Source organism: Petromyzon marinus, chromosome 10 (genome assembly GCF_048934315.1).
Source record: "Petromyzon marinus isolate PM22_M1 ecotype Great Lakes invasive population chromosome 10, UKy_Petmar_22M1.pri1.0, whole genome shotgun sequence".
NCBI classification, from domain to species: Eukaryota; Metazoa; Chordata; class Hyperoartia; order Petromyzontiformes; family Petromyzontidae; genus Petromyzon; species Petromyzon marinus.
In genome coordinates, this window is record NC_133676.1 from 2,026,996 (window position 1) to 2,053,891 (window position 26,896).

Genomic DNA, 26,896 nt, shown 5'->3' on the forward strand with positions numbered 1-26,896 from the left:
GAACACGTGATGTGGGTCCTGAACCCTCGCGAAGGATTAGAAACAGAGGCGTTGCCAAGGGCGGGGCCTGGCCACGCCATAAGGATAAAAGCCGAGCCCCGGGGTGGGGGACCGGGGTTGGTCATGGCGAAGTTGAAACCATCGGGGGTCAGCGGGTCTTGAGGTCTCCGGGCGTCGCACACATGGACCAGGCAGCGTGTTGGCTAACCTGGTCCGATTTGTAGTTGCCCATCCAGAATGTACATAGCCATCTACTCCAAGTGTACATAGCTAAGTGTTGGAATGGTGGGTTACCACCTTATGTTGTTGCTCCGTTAAAGGTTATGTGATGTTGGGTAATAAACCGTGTTGCCTCCAAGTCTGAGTGTGCGCCGTGATTGGACACACTACATGTGCGTACCACGAACTGCCTGCTGTAGAGATACGGGTGGTACTGCTGTACAAAGTGCACGATTGCCAACAACTCGTGGCGCATGACACAATAGCGCTGCTTTGCGGTGGATAGCACTCGGCTACCATAAGCGACCACACTCTCCACCCCGTTCTCCACTTGCGACAATACGGCGCCGATCCCGGTATAGTTGGCGTCCGTATCCAACACAAACTGTAAGGTGAAATCGGGGTAATGAAGTGGGGGTGCGTTCACGAGGCCATTGCGCAGCGTAACAAATGTGGCCTCCTCCTTCCACCACTGAAACCTCTGGCCTTTTTGCTGTGAGAGGGTAGAGCGGCTTTGCGATCGTTGCAAACCCGGGCATGAAGTGGCGGTAATACAACATGAACCCCACAAAATTGCGGACCTCACCCACCGACGTTGGGTTGGCCACTCACGCATGTACGCAGTCTTTGCACGGTCCATGGCAATCCCGGACTCGCTAACAACGTGACCCAGGTACCCAACCGACTTTTGCAAGAGGTAACATTCCTGCAGCTTGAATAAAAAATTAGCCACCCGCATTTTAACAAGTACCGCACGCAACCGCTACAGATGTTCCCAGAATGTGTGACCGAAAACAATCACGTCATCCAAATAGATCAGACATGACTCCCATTGGAGCCTCGACAGTACCAACTCTATAAGTCGCTGGAAGCTGGCCGGAGCTGAGTGAAGCCCCATCGGAAACACGTTAAGTTGAAACAGCCCTTACGGTGTCCGGAACGCGGTTTTAGGTTTTGAACTTTCATCCAGGGGCAACTGCCAAAACCCTGACAATAGATCCAGGGTGGAGAAAAACGGCGCCCCCGACAGGGCATCCAACGATTGGTCCATCCGTGGGAGTGGATACGCGTCCGCCACGGAGACTATTTAATTTCCAAAAATCCACACAAAAACACAAACTCCCGTCCTTATTTTTAACCAGGACAATGGTGACGCATCAGGGACGTGCGGCCCACATCGAATTTACCCTTACTAAATACATCATAAAATTCCAGAAGTAATGCTCATAACTCGCCCCTCTGCTCCCATGACAAATCTGGATTACCCTCACACAACGGATCCATCCATGAGTCATCCGACACCGCTTCCCGTTCAACCGTGGCCACGACCCAAGTGGTTACATCATCCGTTTCTCCACAACATGCCGCCGTCGCGTGGGCCAACACCGTACCCACCTGTATGACCGCGGTACCCAGCCCAGCATTTAATACTTGCAGGAAGGGATCATGAACTGCTCTATTCGAAGGGGTTAAAAGAACCCCACCCCCAGTGATTTCCTGGCTGAGCCGCTTCCGCAACCCCAAGGGTATGAGCATCTGTGCACCTGCAGGAACCCTAACAGTTTCACGCACCAGGGCCCGAACCACAACATTAGCCATACACAACCAAATAGGGGACTCCAAATATCTCAACCGAAGTCCCGATGGTTACTCAACACTACTCTGGTCAATAAAAATCCGGAGGGGCATTTTCTTAAAAAAAATCGGTCCCCAATAAACATGGCACCGCCAATGAACTTGAACTAACACCGGGCCTGTGCATTCAATATCTCCAATCCGTATCGACGCCACAATTTAGCCCACAATACCTAAGCTCTCGCAATTAGTGGCAACACAGCGACTACCAACAGGACCAAGGCAACCCACTGTTGATGGCAACGTCCTGTAAACAAACTCCAAAACAATGGTGGCGGATGCTCTCGTATCTATGAATACCCGCACCTCAGCACCCTGCACAAATCCACTGACTGTGGATGATTCTGCTCCCGCGGCCATAACATGGTGTGCCAATGTGGTCCATTGCTCGGACTCCCGTGGCCAACAATCACGCACCGAAGTACCATCTTCGCACCCCGTATCCCTATGGGGGCGATGGCGTGTGCACCCGACACCGACTGCAATAGAGATGCATGAGATGGCTGTGTCGTCGAGTGAGTGATGTATCGCGACCTACCTTTGGGTCCAGAGGCAGGGTGGAGGACGGCAAAGCCGGGAAAAACTGCCCCAAAGCAGCACGGCAGCCCCTGGAGATGTGCCCCGGTAGGCCACATCTGAAACAGGTAACGGGGCCCCGCCATGGCGGAGGGAAGGTCACCCTCCGCTGGTCCCGTCGTCGTCCCGCGCCGACTCTCCCACGCAGGCTCCAATTCCCCGATGCGCAGACCCGAGAAGACTCTCGGTGCTCCTGGTCACCCTCTTTTCTCGGGAATCCAGCCCAGGCCGCCACCCTGGCACGCTGTTGCAGGTTACAATGGGCCTGGATGCATCGGGCTACCTGAATCGAGGACAAGTCGTCTTCCTCCGTGGCAGGCAACAAAAATGCTAATTTCTTGAGCCAGCACCAACAATTTCTCCAGCACCAGAGAATCTAGTCCCGCCTGTTCCATCTTTGGGTACGCAACCTTGGCCAGTGATAATAGTGCGCTGCGGAAGGCGAGGGTGTCTCGGTCTCCCCCCGACTCCGCATCACGAATTTCCGCCGCGGGTTGGACGGCAGGTCAAAAATCGTTACCAACTGTACGTATGCTTGCCGCAGCGTCGACCTATCCACCTGGGGAATAGCAAAAAACGCTGCCAAGGCATCATCATTAGCGCGATGGGAAGAACACGTAGCGCCTCCGTGTCGGACCACCCTGTGAGCTTGCAAGTGGTGGTAAAACGCCGCCGGAAGGCCACCCAATCATCCCCCGCAGCCGAAAATTCCTTAATAAACTGCAGCCGCTGCGCGAAGGAAGGCACCCCCGGATGAGCTGTCGGCGGCAAGTTAAATTCGGCGGGACTCGATTCCCGCCCTTGGTCGGCAGTGACGGCAGAGTCGCCCATTTGCTGCCCCCGAGTCATAGCCCCCTCCACTGGCTCTTCCTTACCCAGCTGCCCCACCAGCACCGTCACCACAGGGAGCAGCTCCACGACGCGTGCGCTGAGTGCCCGCAGCCCTTCTCCAGTCGGCGACGGCGCGGCATCGTCGTCCTTTACCCGCTGCCCCACCGGGACCGCCTCTTCGCAACGCCCCACCGGGGTCCCAGCTGGTGGGGCTGCCCGGGTACCCTCATTGCTCGAGGATATGCTGATGCGGGCCCTCCTCTTCGCGGATTTCGACATAGCCTATTCCCCCCACAAGGATTTCGAATGGAATTTTTTTTCGTTAACACTTCTGACACCAAATGTAGTGTACTAATTCAGAGACACTAGTAGGACGTATTATCTCTCTTATTTATTCCGGCTCTCACAACCATAGGGGATAACTCCATACTGGGTTGGGACAGCCAACATTCTTCCAGACCCACAGCTTGAAGAGTTGAAGACCACGGCGACAGCAGCATGACGAGTTCCATTCCCAATAGCAGCCGGCCTCGACTGGGAGTCGGAGCTCGCCTTTTATTCTCCCCAGCATGGCCAGGCTCTGCCCTCGGAAGGGTCCGGGCTTGGTCAATGGGTCCAACTGGTAGAATGGGCTGCTACTCCTAATTCCATTGTCTACCAATCTCCCAGCGCCACGCACTACAGTGACTCATTCAATTTCACTACACCTGTAGCCCAGAGGCCTACAAAATTTTAATCCAGCCCTGGGTGCAGGGCCCAGAACCTTCTGGTGAGTTCCAGAAGGGGGCGTGGCCGAGGGCGGAGGTCCCGGGGCCGCATCGGGGCTGTCTCCTGGAATGGAACCTGCTGTGCTACGTCTTCTCCTCAGTCTCCAGTCTTCGAGCTCGGCATCGTGAGTCAGGCAGTGTGCCGACTGATCTGACCCGTTTATATAGTTACCCCGTGGTGGTTACTGGTTGTGTAGTTACCCCGTTGTGATCGTAGAATAAACGTGTTGCCTCCTGAATTAGTGTGCCTCTCAAGTGAACCGATTGCACATGTGTGCACTCACCCAGACAAACATACATGGCAAATATGTACTAACACATAAACAGATATTTTTAAATGTGGCGTGCACGAGTGTAGTTGCAAAGGACCTTGTACGCCATTGGCTGGGCACGACTTGCAATGTCACGGCTCAAATGTTGGTTGATTTCAATCCATATTTTATGTCTGACCTAGTTAGTCTGGCGGATAGGCCTGCGGGGGCGATCGCGATGGCGCGTGGGTGGCCTAGATGGATCGGAGGCAGGCCGCAGAGGGCCGGTGAAATTGTGTGCGACTGCATGCGTGCTGATGGCATGGGATATGGGGGGTGGTGATGCGCACGGATATGGCAGGTCATTTGTATAAAACCCATGTCGATAACATCATGAGCCAGATGAGTTTGGGGTTAGTATATCGGCTTTGATGTCTGTTCTCGTTTGTAAATTGCAGTTGGTAAAAGTATTGGTGTTATTTTGTAACCAACCAGGTGGCTCGCAATTGGACGGTTCTGAGTTCACATCCTAGTTGGGGTGTTGACTCGGTCCATGATCCCTCTGGGGTTAATTAAATAAGCACCACTTTGTGCGACGGGGAGTTAACAGTAGTTATCCGATGGATAGACGTGCCCCCACTATAGGAATGTGGAATGGTCACTCAAGGCTCAGGGCTGTAAACGGGAGATGAGCACCGACTGCTTCAATTAAAATGTGATCAGCAAGACGTAACTTTGACTTTGCTTTTACACTGGGATCACTCCCTGCATCAGACTGAGTTTCACCAGTGGTCAACTTCCCATCAGGTGCAGGTGTAAGGTCTCATCCGCCATATTTGAGCACATTTCTTTCTGTGATAAAAGGTAAAGGTGCAGCGCCGCCACTGCTCAGGGAAGGACCCCGCTAAAGAAAACTCTAAGAAGGTATTTGGTCTACAATTCCACATTGACAAGACGTATTGGAAGAGGTGGGTGTATCCACATTATACCAAACAGATATGCAAATCCTCATCTGTTTAAACAAAACAACCTTGAAACGTGAAAACAAGGGCAGAGAGGGGAGGTGGAGTGACACGTGTGAGAGCCACGTGTGGAGAGGGAGCCGCTGGTTCGCGGACGCTACAAGCATGTGTGGAATGTCATCTTGCCACGATTGCGAGATGTTAAATACCTCACTTAATATACAGGAGGTTGTGGGTTCGATCCCGACCCTGAGGCTTGTTTATTTGAAGTTTACATGTTCTCCCCATGGTCGCATGGATTTTTCTCTGGGTCCTACGGTTTTGCCCTCCACATTTATAAAGATGCGTTTTGAGTTTTTGGCTTCAATACATGTGATAAGTCACTTCGTTGAGCTATTATTTGTGGCCAGGTGGCTTCCGGAAAAGAGCTATATAGCTCACTTCGGGCTTACCTGGTAAAATAAAAATAGTATATAAAAAAAGTCTTGCGTGTTTAGAATATAGTTATGAGTTATAAAATTAACAGACCTCTTTGTCTTCCCAAATTTGATTTTTTTTTATTTCTGGTCTTATCAGCCAATGGGATTTCTCGCCCGATATTTTCTTATGTGACTTGTTAAATTAAAAGGCAATTTGTTGCTAAAATAAGTATTGACGTGGTACTCATCTCCTGTTTACAGCCATAAGCTAGTGGTGGAAATTCCACATTCCAATTGCATAGGCAATAAGATTTGAACTATCAACCATCCAACTGCGAGCCGCTCACTCTACCGCTGGGCTATCTGGCCAGTTTAGCAATTATTTTCAGTTTGTACACCACGTTTACTTTGTTAGCAATCGTGCTCCATGCCAACGCACCGTGTGAGCTAATCGAAATTGACCATCTGCATGGGCATTGCTACATCTCTGCATCGGCACTCTTGCCCTCATGCCTGGGCAGCGGGGTTTGGTGGAATGCTCATTGCCATGACTACCACTGTGCTGTTGGGGTCAGTGAAGCGAACTCACGTTTCCCTCAAATAGCCTCACTTAATAAGCGTGTTATTGTGACCACTGCAGAAGGAACTCTGGCAGCAGACACATCGTATGCATGTCATCAGCAACATCGGCAGCAGCTATAATGTTGCCGTTTCCGGGGTGGAGCACCCAGTTCCAACTCCACTGCACTCGATAGAATTCAACATCGAGCAGTCGGAGTAACTGATGAACCAGGACTCACTTATTCACTCTACTCACTCACTCACTGGGCATAATTTGCCTCCTTATCACTCTTCTATCGTTACGGTTCCTGTGACTCGCTGATTCCTTCACCCATTTTGAGGACTCGGTCTAGCAGACTGCCTGCTTCGCCTCATCCAGACGATGTTCATACTATTGGGTTCTTGCGGTAAAGTCACGTAGGTAGATTTATTTTATTTTATACCTACGTGACTTTACCGGAAGAACCAAAGAGTGTGGATTCCTGCAGTCACGAAAGCTTCAAATCAAGATTGTGTTCTTACTATTGTTACTGAAATTAAGGCCGTGTGGCTGATAGGATGTGTAAAAAATAAATTACGTGGAGGGACAGGAGGTGAATTGTCTACTTATTTATTGTGGGTGAGGCTCACATCTCTGGGCAGCTTTTCTTGTATGGTGCTTGAAGCCGCCTCTAATAAATTAATCGGCTCCTCACCCCCACACCGGCCCCATGATGCCCTCCACTTCCATTCTACCGCTAAACAAGGCTTGATTGTCTTCATGCCTTGCTGCATGACTGCATCGCGTCAGCGCCGCTATTGGGCCCGGGATACCGGGTGAGGTGTTTATTGCGAGTCACTGGCGCATCGCTGCAGAAGAGCGCCAGCATCCCGGCGCTAACTCGCGTGGTGCCGGGACAGGGCGAGACGGGAGGAGAAAGGTGGAGATTTGTTTTACTGCAGACAGTAATATAAATCAGCACCTCGCTTCATTGTGGCTTTCCTATCAATGGAGAAAACGTTTCATCACGATCAGGGAAGGTTCCCACGACCTGCCTACAATCACCAGCCATTCACAATCCCATCCTCCCTCTTCCTCAGATGCCTCCACGCTGGATGAAAGCCACGCTTGTATTTTGTTTTGCTCTTTCAGCTTTGCGCGCATTCCTGTCACACCGAGCCACTTGTGTCCATTTTCACGTTGTTTAATCCGAGTTTGGCATTTTATTTTGCACCGTGGTGGCCACCACTGTCCACGTTACTGTTACCCAAGCCTGAGTTTATAAAAAAAAACGATTTTCTATTTTACCAGGTAAGGCCCACTGAGCTATGTATCTCTTTTTTTGAGAAGTGACCTGGCCACAAATGATAGCGCAACGAAGTGGCTTATCACGTGGAAATGTATAGCAGCCAAATGCTCTAAACGCGTGATGTTGATTCTAAATATGGTGGGAAAAACCGGAAGACCCGGAGAAAATCCGCACGCCCACGGGGAGAACATGCACACTCCATATATATAGCAGGCATCAGGGTTGGGATCAAACCCACGACTTCCTGCAGTTAACATCTCGCCACCGCGAGTCGGACCTTTCAGGATTTGTTTCAGTTGGGCAGTTTACATCCAGATTGTTTGCGTCACTGCTATCAGCATAAACATAAAATTCGGTAAAAACCAGTTTGCCGCACATATAGAAATGTCTGGCAGCAAACACAACGCGTTTAGCTCTTGGAAGAGACACGGCGGGAGCTGCCACAATGTTGTCACGATGAACACACTGAACTTGCAATCCAGAGGTCGCAGGTTTAATTCCATCTTCCAGCACGCCAGTTGAAACAACGGTGCAACGTTTCTTCAATTTCTCACCTCCCACCTCTGTCCACCCTGCAGTGTAAGTGGGTACAGCAGAGTCGATGATCGGCAGGTCGCGTACGGTGGGGTCAAGTGTGGGTATGCCCGCACGCCTCTTCCCAGATGTCTGGCGAGCATGGACGAGAAGACCAAATATCCCCCTGGGAGGCTCTCTGGAGCTGCGCCTACTGGAGGCAATTTCATCAGCAGAAGTGTGAACAATATGATGCAGGGATGCGCATTTTCCTCTTAAATCCACGCTATACACAACGTTTCATCAGTTGCTTAAGTGTTGGAAGTGCACGCTTGGCAGAGGCACCAAGCGTTTACATAAGAGATGGGAAGGGCGTCAATGCGTTGATTTGTGCGTTGGCTCCTGAATTCAAAGCTTGCATTGCGTGGCCCAACCTCAGTTACAAGTTGTCCAGATACTGCTGTAGCAGACGCCTCTTCAGATGTTTAGCAGCAACAAAGTAGCCTTCCACATGAGTAACAAACACAATAAGTAAGCAGACAATGCCTGCTTCACAGATCCAATCCTCCACGTAAATATATATTTTTTCCACACATCCCATTAGCCACACGGCCCGGGAGTAAATAATTTCAGCAGCCTCTGTTCAACACTAGAAAATGACGTGGAAAAAAAGAAACGTAAGCGGAGGGACACACGTGCATCACTTATATTGTCCACGACGTCACTGGTGATGATGGGATGAGCTGGTATGACGGGAAGGGAGTGAGGCTTGGCCAGGAACCCGCCTCGGCCAGGAGGGATGATGAACGATGGTCAATGATAATAAGGTAGTAGCAGCCAAGGATTGGAATGCGTCCATCCCAAGGAGGGGAGCTCGAATGCCGATGCTGTTTGTGAGGCGCATGGAGCTGCTGCTGGTGGTGAGAGGTGGAGGAGGTGGTGGGAGGAGGAGGCGGAGCTGCACGGATCGAAGAGGTGGTGTGGGAGGGGCTGTGGGTGCCTATAAGAGGAGCTCAGACAAACCGAGGGGGCTCTCTGGACGCTCGGCTCCACCTCGCTCGTCTCATCCGCCTCGTCCACCTCGTCCATCTCCTCCGCAGCCATGGGCTCGCAGCGCGTATCGTCGTACCGCCGCACGTTCGGCACAGGCAGCGCCTACAGCCCCCGCTCGCTGTCGTCGCGCTCCTACGCGGGCAGCAGCAGCAGCGTCGTGCGCTCCTCGCGATCCATGGCCCTGGGCAGCAGTGGCAGCGTGGCCTCCTCCCTGTACGGCCGCTCCTACGTTAAGGCCATGCCCGGCCAGAGCGTGGACTTCTCGCTGGCCGAGGCGCTCAACGCCGACTACCGCACGACGCGCACCAACGAGAAGGTGGAGCTGCAGGAGCTCAACGACCGCTTTGCCAACTACATCGATAAGGTGCGCTACCTGGAGCAGCAGAACAAGGCGCTGCTGGCCGAGCTGGCGCTGCTCAAGGGCCGAGAGCCAACCCGGGTCGGGCCCCTCTACGAACAAGAGCTGCGGGAGCTGCGAGCGCAGGTGGAGCGGCTCACGGGCGAGAAGGCTCGCGGAGACGTGGAGAGGGCCAACCTTCTGGACGAGTTGCAGCGACTGCAGCAGAGGTGAGTGACACCAGAGCTGCTGGAGAATACTACGAGTCACACGATGACCAAGCAGACCATCCGTCCACGTAACAAACACAAGGATTTATGGACACATCTCCTCGGCCACACGGCCTTGGGGGAGTGCATTATTTCAGCAGCATTGGTTCAACGTAGAACCCACAGAGAGGGCCCTAGCTCATAAACATCTGGTATTTTCCCAGTGTGTGCAAGCAAGCCTGACTCTGCTGATGAGACTGTCAAAACCGATCCAGAATGTGTTTGTGTTGAACCAATGCTGCTAAAATGTACGTACTGCCATAAGGAAGGCTGTGTGGCTGAATGGATGTGTAAGAAATACGTGTGTGTTGGATGTGGAGGAACATACAGGCATATTGTTTGTTTGTCTATTTTGTTGCTTATTTTCTCCACAATGTTGGAGTGTTGGGGGGATCATTTCAGTGCCGACGTTTCAGTACAGAACCCTCAGCCATGAGCGTGTCTCAAGATGCTAGACGCAGCTGTAGTCTCTCTCTGGCATTGACTACGGTGTGTACGCTGCTCTTGCCGAGCAGTCCGTGCATTCACCTCGAAATCGCGTAAACACGAGGACTCTTCATTGAGTTTCTGGTTTGGCCGCGAAATGATGGGACCATATTTCTGTCCCAGGAGCCTCCCGCGCCTGACACAGCCACAGTAATGATGAAAGGGTCACGTGTGCCAATGTTTAACAATGCGCCGAGCTCATCGGGAAGCTGCAGAGTAAATCTCACAACCAAATCCAGTAGTTGGATGCGCGACGTTCCGCTTCGTTCTGCGTCAGGCAACTTCAGGAAAAGCCAGAAATCCAAAATAACTGTGTCAGCTGACCAGACTCGTTAAATAGGGTCATAACCTCACAGTAACTACCAATCACAATTAAGATATACATTAACCTTGAAAATTAATACGAATGCATAATGTACCTCAACCAATGATTAACAAACACTAACCATTCAGTATAACTACTACACGTATGAACGCGGTGGTAGTCTGCACCAAAATAGCATTGCTGTGTTGCCTGACGCTGAATGTCGGGGATTCGAAATATCATAATTGTTGGTTATTGAATGCATCACCAACCTCATATTCATCATCTGTCAGGCTTCAGGAGGAGACCGCTGCTCGCGAAGAAGCTGAGAAGAACCTGCAGGCCTTCCGCCAAGTGAGTAACGTGCACGGCTTACATTAGTGTTCCCAGAATTTCTGAACCTGCAAAATAACGGCACCACCAACGCTCGCAATAATCAGTGGACCGCCGTGCACCAGATGATAGATTTTCATGTGCTGTAAAAGTGCTATGAAGTATTACTCAAAATCCATAAAAGTATTAACCTGCTCTATAACGACGAATATGTCGTTGTGCAATGGGCAGTAAAGACGTATGGTGTCTTGTGTAACAAACTCAAGTATCTACAACACAACAGCTGAACAGACTATCTGCCTCCTGCACATATCTGTTCCTCCACGCGATAAATTCCAGCACAGTGTATTTTTCACATCCCATCAGCCGCACGGCCTGTTGGGTGTGCATAACTTCAGCAGCATTGATTCAACGCAGTCACGGCCCCGTATCTAACATAAGAGAGTTCTTGCCAATAGACATCTGGAAGTTCACCAGTATTGGTTCAAGCAAGCCTGAATCTGCTAATGAGACACTGAATGTGAGACTGGTCCAGAGTGTTGACGTCGTTGAGCCAGCGCTGCTGAGAAAATGCACTCACAGGAGGGAAGGTCGTTATTCACTCGTGCGCACCCTTGCGCATTTGCCGCCGATGATGTCCACGTTCCCGCGTACCGCAGGACGTGGACGATGCCACGCTGGCACGCGTGGACCTGGAGCGGAAGGTCGAGTCTCTGCAGGAGGAGATCGCGTTCCTGAAAAAGATTCACGATGAGGTGATGTGCATTCACCTGGCGGCTCACTCTCGGAGCACAATGCGCCTCATTTGAGTTGTCACGTTGGTCTTGTTTGGCCAGGTGTGAGCTCAAGACGCCGCGGTAGAGAACGACCTCGGTCAATAAAAGGGCAAAAGCAATACCGTCAATGGCGGAGCCAGGATTTTCAGGTAGGGGGGGGCAACCGATCCAGTAATGAAAAATGAACGGAGTTGTTAGCAAGTAAGGACTTGTCCCTTGCTTTTTATTTGACGCGTGTGTGGCGATGGCGCAGCCATCGATCGAGAGTCGAATTCGAACCATGTGTGATTGGCATCGCGCTCGCTGAAGGTGAATGCGGCAAGACATTTTCTTGCCCTCGGCCTACAAGTATATATATTTTTTCTTTTCCACTTGTGTGTTAATCTGTGTTTACCCCGGATATTTTAGAGATGGCAATTCTCCTGCTGTGTATCCTACTGCTGTCCCTCCCGGCCATATCTAGTGCCACGCTCAACTCTACAAACAGCTACCCTCGTTACTTTGCGTCCATACTTGTTGCTCGATTTGCCACTACACCTGCTAATGAAACAGCTCATAGACACTTCTATACTCCATCATTGTATTCTTTTAAACCCTATCTTTGTCCCATTACTTCACCAGCACTCCTTCCAAACTTCATTCTGCTCTTAAAAATAACACCATCTACGAGCTACTGTTATTCGTCCAAGGTTTGCCGCTCTTCATCCTTTCACAGAAAATACTTGTGCAAACTATTAATTCTATTTTTCTTATTTCTGGGTGGTATTGAGCTTCATCCTGGCCCAAATGAAAAGAACTCGTATAATTCTGTAGATTTTTTCTGGCAGGAAAGGTGTTGGTGTTCTACATGTCAACATCAGAGGGCTTGTGATTAAATTAAGTCAACTAAAACTAGAAGTGGCAAATCTTGACCCGGACATTTTTTGCCTAAAAGAAACATTTCTCACTCCTGCCGTCAATGACTTGCAGATTGCGATTGACAACTACAACCGTTTTCGGCTTGACCAAGGATCTAAAGGAGGTAGAATTGCCATCTATGTTCGTAATACTATTGCATGTTCACTAGCTCACTCCTTGTTTAAAAAATGTTGCTTTGAAGGTCTGGCTCTCAAAATAACTCTCCCAAATAATCAACAGATATTGGTAGTGTGCTGCTATCGACCACCTAGTGGGAAGGATATTGAAGCTGCATCTGCACTGAGAGAGCTTTTTGGGGGCCTCCCTAAAGGTGAAATAGTTTTAATGGGTGATCTAAATTGGAATTGGCTAAATCCGTCGGCCGTGACCACAAATTTTGCAGATGAATTTAATCTGTTTCAATTAATAAATGTCCCCACAAGACCCAACCTAAAAAACCCGGGACAGTCATCTCTGCTTGACGTCCTATTGACAAATGCCCCTCACAATTTCACACTGACTGGTGTTCTGGGTAATAGCCTTAGTGATCACTCCTTCATTTTTGGGGTGAGATCATCAGCCAGACCCAAAGCACCCCCTAATTTGATTGACAAGGACTCTATGAGACACTTCATTACTCAGGCATTTACTAATGATGTGCTTCACTCGAATATTGACAAGGTCTGTGATATCACAAACCTGAGTATGGCTTGGAAGACCTTCAGGTACACGTTTCTCCAAATTCTTAACAAACATGCTCCGTTGGTTAGATTTAAAACTGAAGGCAACCGCCCACTATGGTTTGATCCTTTGAGTTCAAAGTTCATGAAAACTAGGGACAAGGCTTGGGCACGTGCTCAGAAAAGTAATTTGGTCAATGACTGGCTAGAATACAGGATTTTAAGGAATAGATGCGTCAAAAAAATACGGCATGCAAAAAATGCATACTTTTCCTCCACTCTCCTGGAATCACATGGAAATGCCAGAATTTTCTGGAAAACAATCAAATGTATCGAAAAGGCATCCAAAACAGACAATCTGCCCGCTGAGCTTAACCAAAATGGGGAATATTTTTCAGATCCCAAAAAAATAGTTGACAATTTTATCCTTAATTTTTCTGAAGCTGGTAATCTTTTTGATAATGTATTGGAAGTCACCCCCGCTCATGCAAATTCCTACACCCCTGTCCAAACATTAAACGAATTTAGTTTCCAGCCAGTCCACGAAAGTAATGTTCTAAAACAACTGTCCTACCTCAAAGGGTCCTCCTCTACCGGAGCAGATAGTATTCCCGTCTTTGCTCTACTAACTGTTGGTCACCTAATATACAAACCTATAGCCCATATTTTCAACCTGTCAATCAAAGAAGCATCAGTTCCTCTAGAATGGAAACATTCCTATGTCCGTCCACTTCACAAAGGGGGCCCTAAAGATGATCCAAATAACTACCGACCTATCTTAATTTTGTCCCCGTTGATATTTGTTACCGTTTCTTGTATACAAAACCCCCGATTTGCCTGCGGCGTCCCGCATCCAGGAGCTGCGGGAGGTGCAGGTGCAGGTGCAGGAGCAGACGGTGCACGTGGAGTACGACGTGGGAACCAAACCCGACCTCACCGCCGCCCTGCGCGACATCCGCGCCGAGTACGAGGGCATCGCGGCCAAGAACGTGGCGGAGGCAGAGGAGTGGTACAAGTCCAAGGTGCCCTCGCTGTCTTCACCGACTGGGCCCAAAAGGCGTCCTGCTGCTCCTATGAGCATTGAGTCAGCCAGTGCTCGGCTCCTCTTTGCAACCCTGCGGAGCCAGTGGTGGAAATGTTACATTCTTATGGCAGGGACGAGTCTAACCATAAGGCAATCACTGTTTGCCTCCCCACAAAACGGTACTTTATTTGATCGACCCCAAAGGGAGGGTTGATGAGTTTAGTCAACCCTCCTCCAACTGGGATTTGAACTCGCAACCTTCTGATTATGAGCCACTTACTCTACTTCTGAGCCACCTGGCTGTTAAATCAGAAGCAGTAGTTCTAATGTTGAAGCCCAATCAGATTTTGCATGCTTAAATCAAAGCTGTTGATTAACATTCGTGTGGAAAGCCATGTAAATAAACATTTTTTTAAAAGTTGACTCATGTACTCCCCGAAGGCCGTGTGGCTGAGGGATGTTTAAAAGATACTTGTGTGTTGTATGTGGAGGAACAGATACATACAGGCATATTTGTTCGTGTATTTTGTTGCTTAAATTCTCTACAATGACGCCAATGATTATGTTGTGTTGTTGGAGTGTTGAAGGGATAATTTCACTGGTGACGTTTCACTGCAAAACCCTCAGCCATGAGTGTGTCTCACGATGTAAGACGCAGCTGTAGTCTCTCTCTGGCATTGGCTTCGGTGTTGCACACTGCTTTGGCCGATCAGTCCCCGTGTATTCACCTTGAAATCGCGTAAACACGAGGATTCTTCATCCAGCTTCAGGTTCGACCACGTAATAATCTGAACTCATTTCTGCGACAGTTTCTGGATCTGAGCGAGGCAGCCGTGCGCAACAACGAGGCTCTGCGCGCCGCCAAGCAGGAGCTGATGGACTACCGCCGCCAAGTCCAGGCGCAGCAGTGCGACATCGACTCCCTCAAGGGCGCCGTACGCATACCTTGGGTTTTTTTACACAGTCATTGAGCACAGGCCCAAGGCCCCAAAATGTCAAGCAACCGGAAACAAACATCACCATCAGAGTTGTTAAAGATAATAAGAGTTAAAACTTTTCTTGAATTGAGCAGGGTTATTCTAAGCGTTGGGAGTTTCGAGGTGGATCACTGCGAGGTAAAAGCAGAAAAATAAACGTTTTAACCTGCAACATGGTGGATGAGTGAGTGAATGGGTAGGTGGGTGCGTGGGTGAGTGACTGAGTGAGGAGGTGACTGGTTGGTTGAGTGAATGGACCCCCCTAATGGAACATCTCCACCGGTTATAAACATTTAGGCTGGCCTGCCTCCGATCAATTCTGGGTTTAACCAGGCTGGATTGTGTGAGGAGCTCACAAATCCTCGAAAGATCTGGACAAAGTTCCATCGGTGAGCTCCTACGGCAGGCAAGGCTGCGTTGGCTCGGCAAAGTAGCCCGCATGCCCAATCACCGCATGCCCAAACAGCTTTTGTTCGGCCGGATCGAGGGAGCTAAATGGGCGCGGCACGGGCTAGAGAAGAGATGAAGTGATGTGGTACAGGAGGATGTGGAGCTGAATGGACTTGCCAATGACTGGTACCAGCGGTGTCAAGATCGGCCTCTGTGGAGGAGGCTCGTGAAGGACGCTACTGGGCAGTTGGAGGCAGTCGCCCTCCAACAACAACAGAGGGCAGAGGAGCGAAACTCACAACAACGAGCGGAGCGCATTTGGCTAAAGCACAGAAAGTTGGCACAGTAGGGGGCACAGGTGGTGCATCAGCCACTCATCTCGGTCATCTCAGTCAGTCGACCCGTGGCACCTGGGTCTGCCCCGTGACCTCCTGCCAGCGGGCGTTCGACACTTCACGTGGCCTCAAGGTGCACATAGCCTGGCACAAGCGTCGTGGTGACGTCACCGCCACTTAGTGGCGAATGGCGGTTGTTGTTGTTGTTGTTGAGTGAATGGTAACTCGCATTTGAGCACAGGTGCCCAGGGAGAAGTCCGGAAGAGAAGGTGGCAGGGGAATGTTGTAGATGTTATTCGGCATGAACGGCTACGCTGGGTGGGGAATGTGTGCAGTATGGGAAAGGCTAGCCAAGCAACTTTGGGGTTGGGAAGAGAACATGGTGGGATATGATCAGGCAAGACGGGGGGAGGGCCGATTGCCAAGACAGGCGACCAGAGAAGGCCTGAGGCCAAATGGTGGGACACTGGCAGGGCGGATATTAGATGTCGTATGTGGAATCTGGCAGAGGAGAGAAAGCGTTGGAGGAGGTGCAGTGGCTTCAGCGGCTTTGGCCAGGATGACCTCATGATCTCGATCTCACGTCGATGCAGAATGAGTCGCTGGAGCGCCAGATCCGAGAGATGGAGGAGCGTTTCAGCGTGGAGTCGGCCAATTACCAGGACACGATCACGCGCCTAGAGGACGACATCGGGAACCTCAAGGACGAGATGGCGCGCCATCTGCGCGACTACCAGGAGCTGCTGCACGTCAAGATGGCTCTGGACATCGAGATCGCCACCTACCGCAAGCTGTTGGAGGGAGAGGAAACCAGGTGAGTGGCCACGTTTTGAGTTATGCCATGTGACACGGGAGTGGTGTCCGTGCCGATTTTCCGTTTGAGAGACTTTTTGCACTCATCCATACAGAGTCATTAATGGAAATGAGAAATCACGTGAGAGGCCCAACGGGTTCTTGAGGGACACGGAGCTAACGGGGGAGGTATCGCAAAATAACTATTCACGTCATTAAGGAGAATTAGTAACTAGAAAGGAGATAATTCACCTCTTTTCCAGATCTGTTCCTCTACATAAAATAAAATACGAATCCCATCAGCCACACGGCCTTCTATATAGGAGTGCATAATTTCAGCAACATTGGTTCAACGCAAGCAAACTCTCGACAGGTTTCAACACTTAAGTGTCTCATGAGCAGTCAGGCTCGCTTGAACCAATACTGGTGAGCTGACAACTGTTTATAGGCAAGGCCTTCCTCAATTAGATATGCATCCTTGATGCAAAACTATTTAATACACAATACAAAATAACCACGAGGGTCGTCGTGGAGAATGTAAGTAACAGAATAAATAAGAAATGCGCCTCACTCGCTTATCTGCCCCTTGAAATGAAGAATAAAAGTATATTTTCCATAAGTATTTTAATTGTATAAGTATTTTCTTCTGTTCATAGGATTGCTCTACCAATTCAGCAGCTCGGATCTTTCAACATAAGAGGTGGGGTCTCCTTAATTTTAGTTTTTATGTTCTGACTACAACAAAAATAGAGTTTGTGTATTAAATATTTTTTCTTTAAATAGTTTTCCAGGGGTTGTCTTGATTCAACTACTTTTGGTAACTAGTGCACGTGGAAAATCCCTTGAGATGGAACATCTCACGTGTAAGGAAGGGTGTCCTGGGTGTCAATGCACACGCGCATAACAACTACGTAACGATACGCAAACTAACATTCTACATCTATAACTTACACAGTGTGCTTTAATGCAACGTATATCTCACCTAGTCAAACACACACACGTTAACTACAGAAATAAGTAAATGGCGCACACGGCCGGTTCATCTAGAATTTACTCGCAGTTCAGACGTTGGGTGAGTGAGTTTTAATAACCGATTTAAATCAGCTGGGACTGTCGGCACGAGTTAGTGGGTCTGGGAGATGGTTCCATGCTGAAACAGCTCTGTGTCTGAGTGTGCCTGTGCGGGGTTGATCTCTAGGGACGGTTAAAATGTTGTGCCTGTCGCACCGTGGAGCAGGATTATTGTTGGAGTGAAACAAGAGATGTTGAATTTTGAATTAAAGCTTTCGTGACTGCAGGGATTCATATTCTTGGTTCTTTCGGTAAAGTCACATAGAAGGGAAACAATAAAATAATATAAAACAAAATTCTCACGACGTTTCGACTGCAACACAAGCAACCATCATCAGGTGTGAAAACCACAGCAAGAACATTTGAAAAAAAGTGGCGGTTATTTTTTACGTTAGCACCACGGAGAGCGATTTGACAGTTTGTTCAGATGGACGAGTCCATCTATGTTCGGAAAAGAGGAGGGGGGAGACGAAAATAATGGATGCAGTCTGAAAGCCACCGTAAGCGTGAACACTAAATTAAGACCCGAAATGGTTTATCAAATCCTTCCAATGATTGCCAAGCCAGAATCTATCTTCTCAGTTGAAATTGTCTCTGTGTTTGTATATGTGGATATAGCCTCATGAACGAATCTCTCATGGTAGCCAGATGGCTTGCAAAGAACCTCTGTCTTGGAGAAGTCAATGTCATGTGAGCCTACTGAATTATAACAGTGATCTGCCACGGCCGAGGTGTTGATCCTACCGTGTTTTAGGTCTGCTCTGCTTTGTGTTCACAAATGCGGTCCGAGACATGTCGTTTGGTTTCTCCAATGTAACTACTACCACAGAGGCAACTTAGTTTGTAGACGCCATGGTACTGTATGTCCGGAATCACATCTTTTACAGACAGAACCAGATCACGGATTTTGTGTAATGTGTTGAATCGGACCTGGATCTTGTGTTTATTCAAGATTTGGAGATTTTTTTTGTGATCCCCGCAATGTAGGGTAAAGTGATGGTTTTGAAAGGCTCCTCAAGAGGGTAATGCATATCAGACCAGGAACACATAGCCAGTGAACTCAAGCATGTACACCAAGCTTTTAAGGCTAATGGTTACTCCGACTACACAATCCGCAAAGCTATCACTCCAACCATGAAGAAGGACCCTCTTGAGTAGCCTTTCAAAACCATCAATTTACCCTACATTGCGGGGATCACAAAAAAGATCTCCAAAATCTTGAATAAACACAAGATCCAGGTCCGATTCAACACATTACATAAAATCCGTGATCTGGTTCCGTCTGTAAAAGATGTGATTCCGGACATACAGTACCTTGGCGTCTACAAACTAAGTTGCCTCTGTGGTAGTAGTTACATTTGAGAAACCAAACGACATGTCTCGGACCGCATTCGTGAACACAAAACAAACCTAAAACACGGTAGGACCAACACCTCGGCCATGGCAGATCACTGTTATAATTCAGTAGGCTCACATGACATTGACTTCTCCAAGACAGAGGTTCTTTGCAAGCCATTTGGCTACCATGAGAGATTCGTTCATGAGGCTATATCCACATATACAAACACAGAGACAATTTCAACCGAGAATATGGATTCTGGCTTAGCAATCATTGGAAGGATTTGATAAACCATTTCGGGTCTTAATTGATTGTTCACGCTTACGGTGGCTTTCAGACCGCATCCATTATTTTCGTCTCCCCCCTCCTCTTTTCTGAACATAGATGGACTCGTTCATCTGAACAAACTGTCAAATCGCTCTCCGTGGTGCTAACGTTAAAAATAACCGCCACTTTTTTTCAACTTTTCTTGCTGTTGTTTTCACACCTGATGATGATTGCTTATGTTGCAGTCGAAACGTCGTGAGAATGTAATTGTTTTATATTTTTATTATTTTATTGTTTCCCTTCTACGTGACTTTACCGAAAGAACCAAGAATATGAGAGATGTTGAGTTGAGGAGGGGGTGGGGGGTAAATGTTTACCTTTATTGTGGGTTGGCTCGGCCCTTCTTCCCTCTGGGGGTGATCAAATTATTTCCACTCTGTGGGAAAGTCAACAGTGGTTGACCTATAAGTATATACCCTATTATAGGAATGTGGAATTTCCACCAACAGCTCATCATGTCTATAAATAGGAGATAAGCACCACCTCAATATGAACTCATCCGAGCAGGATACCACGTCTGACGATGTGTGACGATGTGTGGATAGGGGAGGTCTGGTGAGCCAGGCTTCTGCACTGGTGAAGAGTCACACCAGGCTACTTACATGTGGCAGCGAGAGTGATCGCCTGCACATGTCCCGTTTACAGCACTAATGAGCCAGTGCTGGAAATTCCACATTCCTGTGACAGTAGTTAGCCTACCCATCGGTAGGCTCACTACTGACTTCCCCGCCACGTGGTACTCATGTTATGGACCCCAGAGGGGGGATAACGATGGACTGAGTCGACCCCCATCCAGGATTTGAACTCGCAACCTTCTGATTGCGAGCTGCTGGAGGGTGGAATCGGCTGCCTGTGGTGTTGTTGACGAGACTGACTTGCGATCTACTTTCTCAGAGTCCAACCCATCCCATGACGTGTACAGCAAGAAGACTGTGCTCATCAAGACGATTGAGACGCGCGATGGCGAGGTGAGTAGCTCTGTACTAAAGCAGACAAAGCACACATATTGGTCCCTCAGCATGAAAAATAAGATATTTTTATACATCCGATCAACCAAATCGCCTTATGAGAGTGCATAATGGAGGCAACATTGGTTCAATTCAAGCAAACTCTGGACCGATTTTGACATTCAGTGTCTCATCATTAGAGTTGGGCTGATTTGAACCAATGCTGATGAACTGTCAGATGTTTATTTGTTACATTCTTTGATTAGGATCACAGAGGTATACATGTTCGGGCCATTGCCCAAAATTAGCCTATGTTTTGTTTCCTTTGAAACCTGCAGCGTTATTACCGAACGTGTTTGAGGTTTTTTTTTTGTTTTAATAACGTAATGTTGGCCACAGACGCTGATAACAAAGCGCTGTCCTGTGCAGGCCGTGTGTATAGATATACGTGGTGTGGGACTTATGTATGCAGCTACCAATTTCATTAGGGGGGCTATGCAAGCTACGACTGTGGGCCCCCCTACTTTCTCCCGACTCACTTTTACTGAAATAGCTACGGATGTTTTTAACCCGTATACTATATATAGTTACATGTCAGGCTATAACTATATATTATTTAAGTTGCACCGTGTATTGGGTGTGGAGGAAGACAGTCTCACAATGACAGTATTATTAATAATAAAATATGTAAAGGTGCAATACTCACAATTAAGTTATTGTGCGTCTTGATTTCATGCTGGACTAGGATTTCGTCAAAGGGGTGGATCGTGCAACTTGATGCTGCTCTATTGATACGAAAGCCAGATGCGTTAATCTGGCTTGGTCCACGGTAGACCGCTGGTAATTTTTCATGATTTTTTTTAATTATTTGCCTTAACATGTTTTACTTGTTGATCTGTTGATTCGGGGCCCCCTTGTGGTGGACTGGGCCCCTATGCGTCGCATAACGCTGCCGCATACCCCGCCGTTACACCCCTGGACTTAATTATGGACGTTTCGCCGATGCATATAAGCCATGTGTTTTTTAAAACATTATTTCTGAGCACAGGCCCAAATGCCCTAAACGTCAAGTGACCAGCAACAAACAGCATAATAGATACAGAGTTAACACGCATCTTGAATTGAGCACGGTTATTAGAATAGCTTTGGGAAAAGAGACGATGATGGGAGGGAATTCCTTAGTGCAGCAGTGCGGGGAAGAAGCAGAGAGATAAGTGGACAGACCTCCAGTGTGGTGGTAGAAACCCACACCGGTGAAGTTCACGGGAACAGTAACCATGGCGGTGGTAATAGAAGAGTGATAAGGAGGTGACTGATCGCTGGTGACCGAGTGACTGGAATGAATCGGCGAGTGCTGGATCGTCAATCAACCTGACTGCTGCTTCACTCTGAACTCTGTCCGAGTGTAGCGGGGCAGGAACTGGGTGCTCCACCCATGGCGTGACAGCAGCTGAGCTCCAGATTCGGCCCAATATTTGCTTTGTTTAGCAGCAGTAATAACTGGAGTTAAAGAGGCTTTGTCACTAAAAAGAAAACCAAGCTTCTTTAGCCAGATGAGTAACACAGCTGTTCCATAACAGCACAGATGAGAATGCTGTGCCAAGCAGATTACTCGTGTTGCTATGTATTTTTTTTTACAAAAATGTGCGTGTGTGTGATCGACTGTGCAGGTGATCACCGAATCCACCAAGAAGGAGCACATCTAAAGAAGTGAAATTCCAGCCAGCGAGCATTCTCCCATCCCCACACCTCGTAGCCACTATTAAACCTCCATCCACACCATTGTCATGCGCAACAGTTCTCACGCGTTATTTTAGTAATGTCTGTGCAAATTTAACACGTACCAGGTTTTTTACAGCCAATATTATGATGATTCGTAAATGATTGTTTGGGTGTGGCCACGTAAATATCTGACCAAATTTGTGTAGTTAAGACCCTCCCATCATCCGACACGGCCAAACAAATGAAACTGTTGCGTGTACAAGCGTTTAACAACGCTCCAATTAGAAGCGTTTCAGCTCACTGGTGAGTTTAAGAATTCTCGCAACCAACATAATCAAGAAAATCCAGGAATAAAATCAAGGCAACATTTCTGCTTTATGGAGTGTTCTATAGATGATTGGCGCAATTTCACCGTGGTTGCAAGACTTCTTCTTTAACTGACTGGCGAGCTCACGGAATATTTGGTGTGTGTTAAGCGCTTATACACGTGACAATTGGATTTCTTTGGCTATGTTTGGTGGTGGAGGTTGTGCAAATGTTGTGCTTTTTGGTTCTGGTATTGTAATATTTCCTTAAAGCATGCTCATATGTTAGTTCAACCTGTTAGGCCAGACTTGCAGCTTGGGGAGGCCTTGATCTAGCAGTGGATTGATTATGGCTGACGATGATGAAGCCAGACAGGTGATGCTATCCGATATGAGGGCTCTAGTCACTACATACCTGGTGGCTGCTCCAGTACCCAGCCACTCTGAGACCAGTTGCCGAGCACAAGGCGCAAAAGGCCCAATACACCAAGCGGCCATGCAACAAACATCACCGTCAGAATTGTAATAGATAAGAGTTAACACGTGTCTTGATTAGGGCAAGGTTATCATAGGAGCGTGGGACAACAGACAATGGGAGGGAATTCCAACGTGGAGTGGTGCGAGGGAAGATGCAGGAAGAGAAGGATTGTGACTTACAGCGTGGTGGTTGAACATAACGTTCATGAGAGGAAACAAATCACGTGTTGCCATTTCTGCAGAACCGTTGTTACGATGCTTAATTGCTTGACATCTGTCTGCAATTGCTGTGACCTCGTGAATTGTGTACATGGTGATGCACACGTGATATGATATGTAGAGATATGATGTGTAAAGAAACCGAACGATCTTATATATATAAAAAAAAATCAAAAATATGCCTCCATACATCTGTCCCTCCTCCACATTAGAAGGGCCAGAGAGCTAAAGGTATTTTATTTTATATTATGATACCTCTTTTGCCAGAAACAAGATATAGGAATAGGTTTTACCCTTTTAACTGGCACAAAAACTGACACCTTTATTCAAGGCATCATGTTTGCAATAACCACAACACAAGCATTTTGACTGCTTGTGTTGTGGTTATTGCAAACATGATGCCTTGAATAAAGGTGTCAGTTTTTTGTGCCAGTTAAAAGGGTAAAACCTATTCCTATAGCTAAAGGTATGTTTCACACATGTATTCAAGATTTCGGTAATGCATAATTCCTGCGAATTTGATTCGACACAAGCAACACTCCGGACGAGTTTTGACATTCAGTGTTTAATAAGCATTTAGGCTTACTTGGATCAATATGGGTGACCTGCCAGATGTTTATAGAGGTCATCCGACTGCGTTGGATAGGAGTCCTCGTTCAACACAGAAGTATACGTGGAGGCAAGCCTGTCTCATCGGCAGTGAGGCTTGCTTGAAGACCGTGTGACTGGAGAGACATGTACTGTGTGTGGAGGCGAATTTTATGTTCAGTTATATTCTCAACAAGGACGCTAATGATCGGTGGTATAGATCATGATAATTGTATGACGGCAGCACGGGAAGAGCTTAGACGAGTCGAGATAGTCGACCACTTAGAATCAACTGCTTTTAATATTTGTATCCAAGTGTGACCAACAGAGCCAGTCGGGCACTGTGTGTGACCTCATACAGGAGGTACACTTGGCTGGCTATTCTGATTGCAAAGCGGACTGGCATCTGGGCTCGAAGCCAGCTGCCTCCGGCCTGTACGCTCACAAGTTGGCTAATGCCTGGTGCCTGTAGCGTGTAGAGGAGTGGCAATGGGGCTGCTCATGGTCAGTGGAACAGAGGCAGATGGGGCGCAGTAGTGACGCGGCGCGTGCTTAAACCCTGAGAGCCATTTGTGATAACATACTTTATAATATTATAGGTGTCGTTACTATTAATAAAGTGATCACTTTACCCCGGATGCACGAGAGATTCATTTATATTCATGACAGCCGCTGGTTGTTCGTAACCAGCTGGTGCAGTGCGGGTATGGAGCTGTTATTGTGGAGGTGCAGATTTGGGAAGGAGGCGAAACCTCTGCGTCTTGTTACATGCTCCACAACGATGCAAATTATCATCTGAAGTAATTATAATTATGTCCCAGAAAGGGTAGAGGAGTTGACATTTGATACATAAAGTGAAGTCCGTTCTTTTAACTCTACACCTATTTAAACTAATTACATGTTGTGGCCTCCAAAATATTTTGAGCAAATATTTTGAACGTTGCGCTTCAGTCATTGAAGGGGTTCAAACCCGATATGATTGATAACACGTAAAGACCCACATACTCAGAGACCCATGGACTCACAGACCGATGGACTCACAAGAGACACATGGACTCACATAGAGATCCATGGACTCGTATAAAGACACACAGACTCAGATAGAGACCCATTGACTCCCATCGAGACCCATATACAGTAATCTCAAAGACCCTAGACTCACACAGAAACCCATAGGCTTACAGAGACATCTATAGACTCACACAGTCTATAGATATCTCTCTCATGTAGAGACCCCAAATACTTACATAGAAACCTACAGACTTACATCGAGACCCAAGACTCACATATACATATATACTCACACAGAGAAACACAGACTCATATAGAGACTCAGAGACTCACAAAGTTACCCACAGACTCACATAGAGACCCATATACTCACACAGAGACCCATAGACTCACATTGGCTCGCACAAATTCACGTTGAGACCCCTAGACTCACACAGAACCATAAACTCACACGAAAGCCATCACCTATTATTAGAATTGTCCCAAGATCCGAATGCAGCATGACCCTCCTAAAAAAGAGTCTTGAGACTCGGTGAGGCTTTCCTGGGTGTGTACGTGCCGTGGACCGTCTTGGCTGTCGCCTGCTCGATCCTCCAGAGCCGATGTCCAGGCGCCCCCTGGCGGCTACCACGTGCAGGTGAGCAACCCGAGCAACGAGAGCGAGCGAGCGCCTCGGGGCCAAGGGGCAACCCCGTGACTGCAGCGAAAACACTCCTCCTGTACTCGGAGCACAAAAAATAGTCTGCCTTTTAATGTCATAATAATCTACTAAGATAATATGTACAATATTGTGAAGTTTGTTTAATGTTCCCTAAAATAAATTGAAAATATTATCTGGAGAAAGAATGACATGAATAGGAGCACAATCTGAAATCGTAGGGCAATTTTAAATGACTTGTGAATCCCACCTCTTCGGTGTCGCTATCTGTTATGTCTTCCGAACTTCTTTCGTCGTTTAAATGCAAATCAGCGTCTATTTGTTACACGGATTGTCCCGTGTCAGTTATCCAGCAACGGCCCGCAGCCTCTAACAATAGTTACTGTTCGCGTGGAGAGGAGCCCAGCAAGCAGTCAGCCAGGAAACTCGAGGCATTGATTATTTATTTAGAGAAAGGTACTTTGATTTAAACGTAGCTGCTGAGCACAGGGTCTAACGGCCAAACAACGTCGAGCGGCCAGCAATAAACAACACCATCAAAGTTGTAATACACCTAGTTAACTTGTTTTTTGAATGAAGCAAACTCATTATTAGCGATCTGCAGTGTCGTGGTTGAGTGGTGGGTAGGTGAGTGGATGAGAGGGTGAGTGGATGAGTGGGTGAGTGGGTGGGTGGATGAGTGTGTTGTGGGGGCCTGCAGTGTCGTGGTTGAGTGGTGGGTTAGTGGATGAGTGGGTGAGTGGATGAGTGGGAGAATGAGTGTGTTGTTGGGGCCTGGAGTGTGGTGGGTGAGTAGATGAGTGGGTGGGTGGGTGAGTGGGTGGGTGGATAAGTGTGTGACCACGAAACCACGACTTAAATATATAACTAATAAGCTTGTGCCGGAGGCCCCGAGAGGACAGGCGTCTATAACGTCTCCTGGCCAAACCCCAATTGGCGGAGCCAGGAGATTGAATCTCCTGGCTACCCTTGGGCTCCTCCAGAAACAACGAAAAGCCACTACGGATGGCCATGTGGAATGTTCGAACGCTCACTGCGGAGGAGAGGCTGCCACTCCTCTGTCGGGAGCTGGACCGGTACCGCCTGGATCTCTGTGGCATTCAGGAGGTCCGGTGGACCGGTTCTTGCTCCTGCCACCATGAGGGGTGGACAGTCTTCTACTCGGGGCAGCAGACTGCCAAACAACAGGGTGTGGCTCTTCTTTTGAACAAAAGAATGAAGGGTGCGTGGGAGCGTGGTGGTGAGGTGTGGGAAGCTGTGAGCCCCAGGCTACTTTGGGCTCGCCTCCCCATCAACCGGAGGCGAGGAGTGGTGGTCGTGGTTACTTATGCCCCCACCGAAGACGAACATCCGTGAAGGGATGCAGGCAAAGCCAATGAGTCAGATGCCTTCTATGAACTCCTGTCACAGGTGATGGCTAAAGTGGCCCCTCGGGATAGAGTCATCTTGTTGGGTGACTTCAATGCCCGAATTGGTCATGATGCTGGCACCTGATCTGGAGTGATTGGAGGGCATGGGCCAGATCAGCTCAATAACAACAGTAGGAGGCTGCTAGA

The 26,896-nt window shown here is 48.2% G+C and overlaps 1 protein-coding gene across 2 annotated transcripts; it reads left to right on the forward strand.

Moving 5' to 3' along the window:
* Positions 1–9,043: 9,043 nt before the first annotated feature.
* VIM (vimentin) lies at positions 9,044–24,302 on the forward strand. 2 transcript variants are annotated; one of them, XM_032951847.2, is made up of 9 exons: positions 9,044–9,643; positions 10,766–10,826; positions 11,465–11,560; positions 14,016–14,180; positions 14,992–15,117; positions 16,478–16,698; positions 17,333–17,376; positions 20,308–20,381; positions 22,031–24,302. In XM_032951847.2, the coding sequence occupies exons 1-9, from the start codon at positions 9,126–9,128 to the stop codon at positions 22,064–22,066; spliced, it is 1,341 nt and encodes a 446-aa protein (XP_032807738.1). In that variant the 5' UTR covers positions 9,044–9,125; the 3' UTR covers positions 22,067–24,302. The 2 variants fall into 2 exon arrangements, 1 of the variants encoding a protein (XP_032807738.1); XR_004402644.2 differs by lacking the exon at positions 17,333–17,376.
* The last annotated feature ends 2,594 nt before the right edge of the window (positions 24,303–26,896 follow it).

What these genes read in the sequence shown, in the direction of transcription:
- VIM (XM_032951847.2), top strand. Translation starts at nt 9,126, where the DNA reads ATGGGCTCGCAGCGCGTATCGTCGTACCGCCGCACGTTCGGCACAGGC. An exon ending in TGAAAAAGATTCACGATGAG is followed by an intron (nt 11,561 to 14,015) that starts GTGATGTGCATT and finishes TCCCGCATCCAG; the next exon opens with GAGCTGCGGGAGGTGCAGGT. An exon ending in TCGACTCCCTCAAGGGCGCC is followed by an intron (nt 15,118 to 16,477) that starts GTACGCATACCT and finishes ACGTCGATGCAG; the next exon opens with AATGAGTCGCTGGAGCGCCA.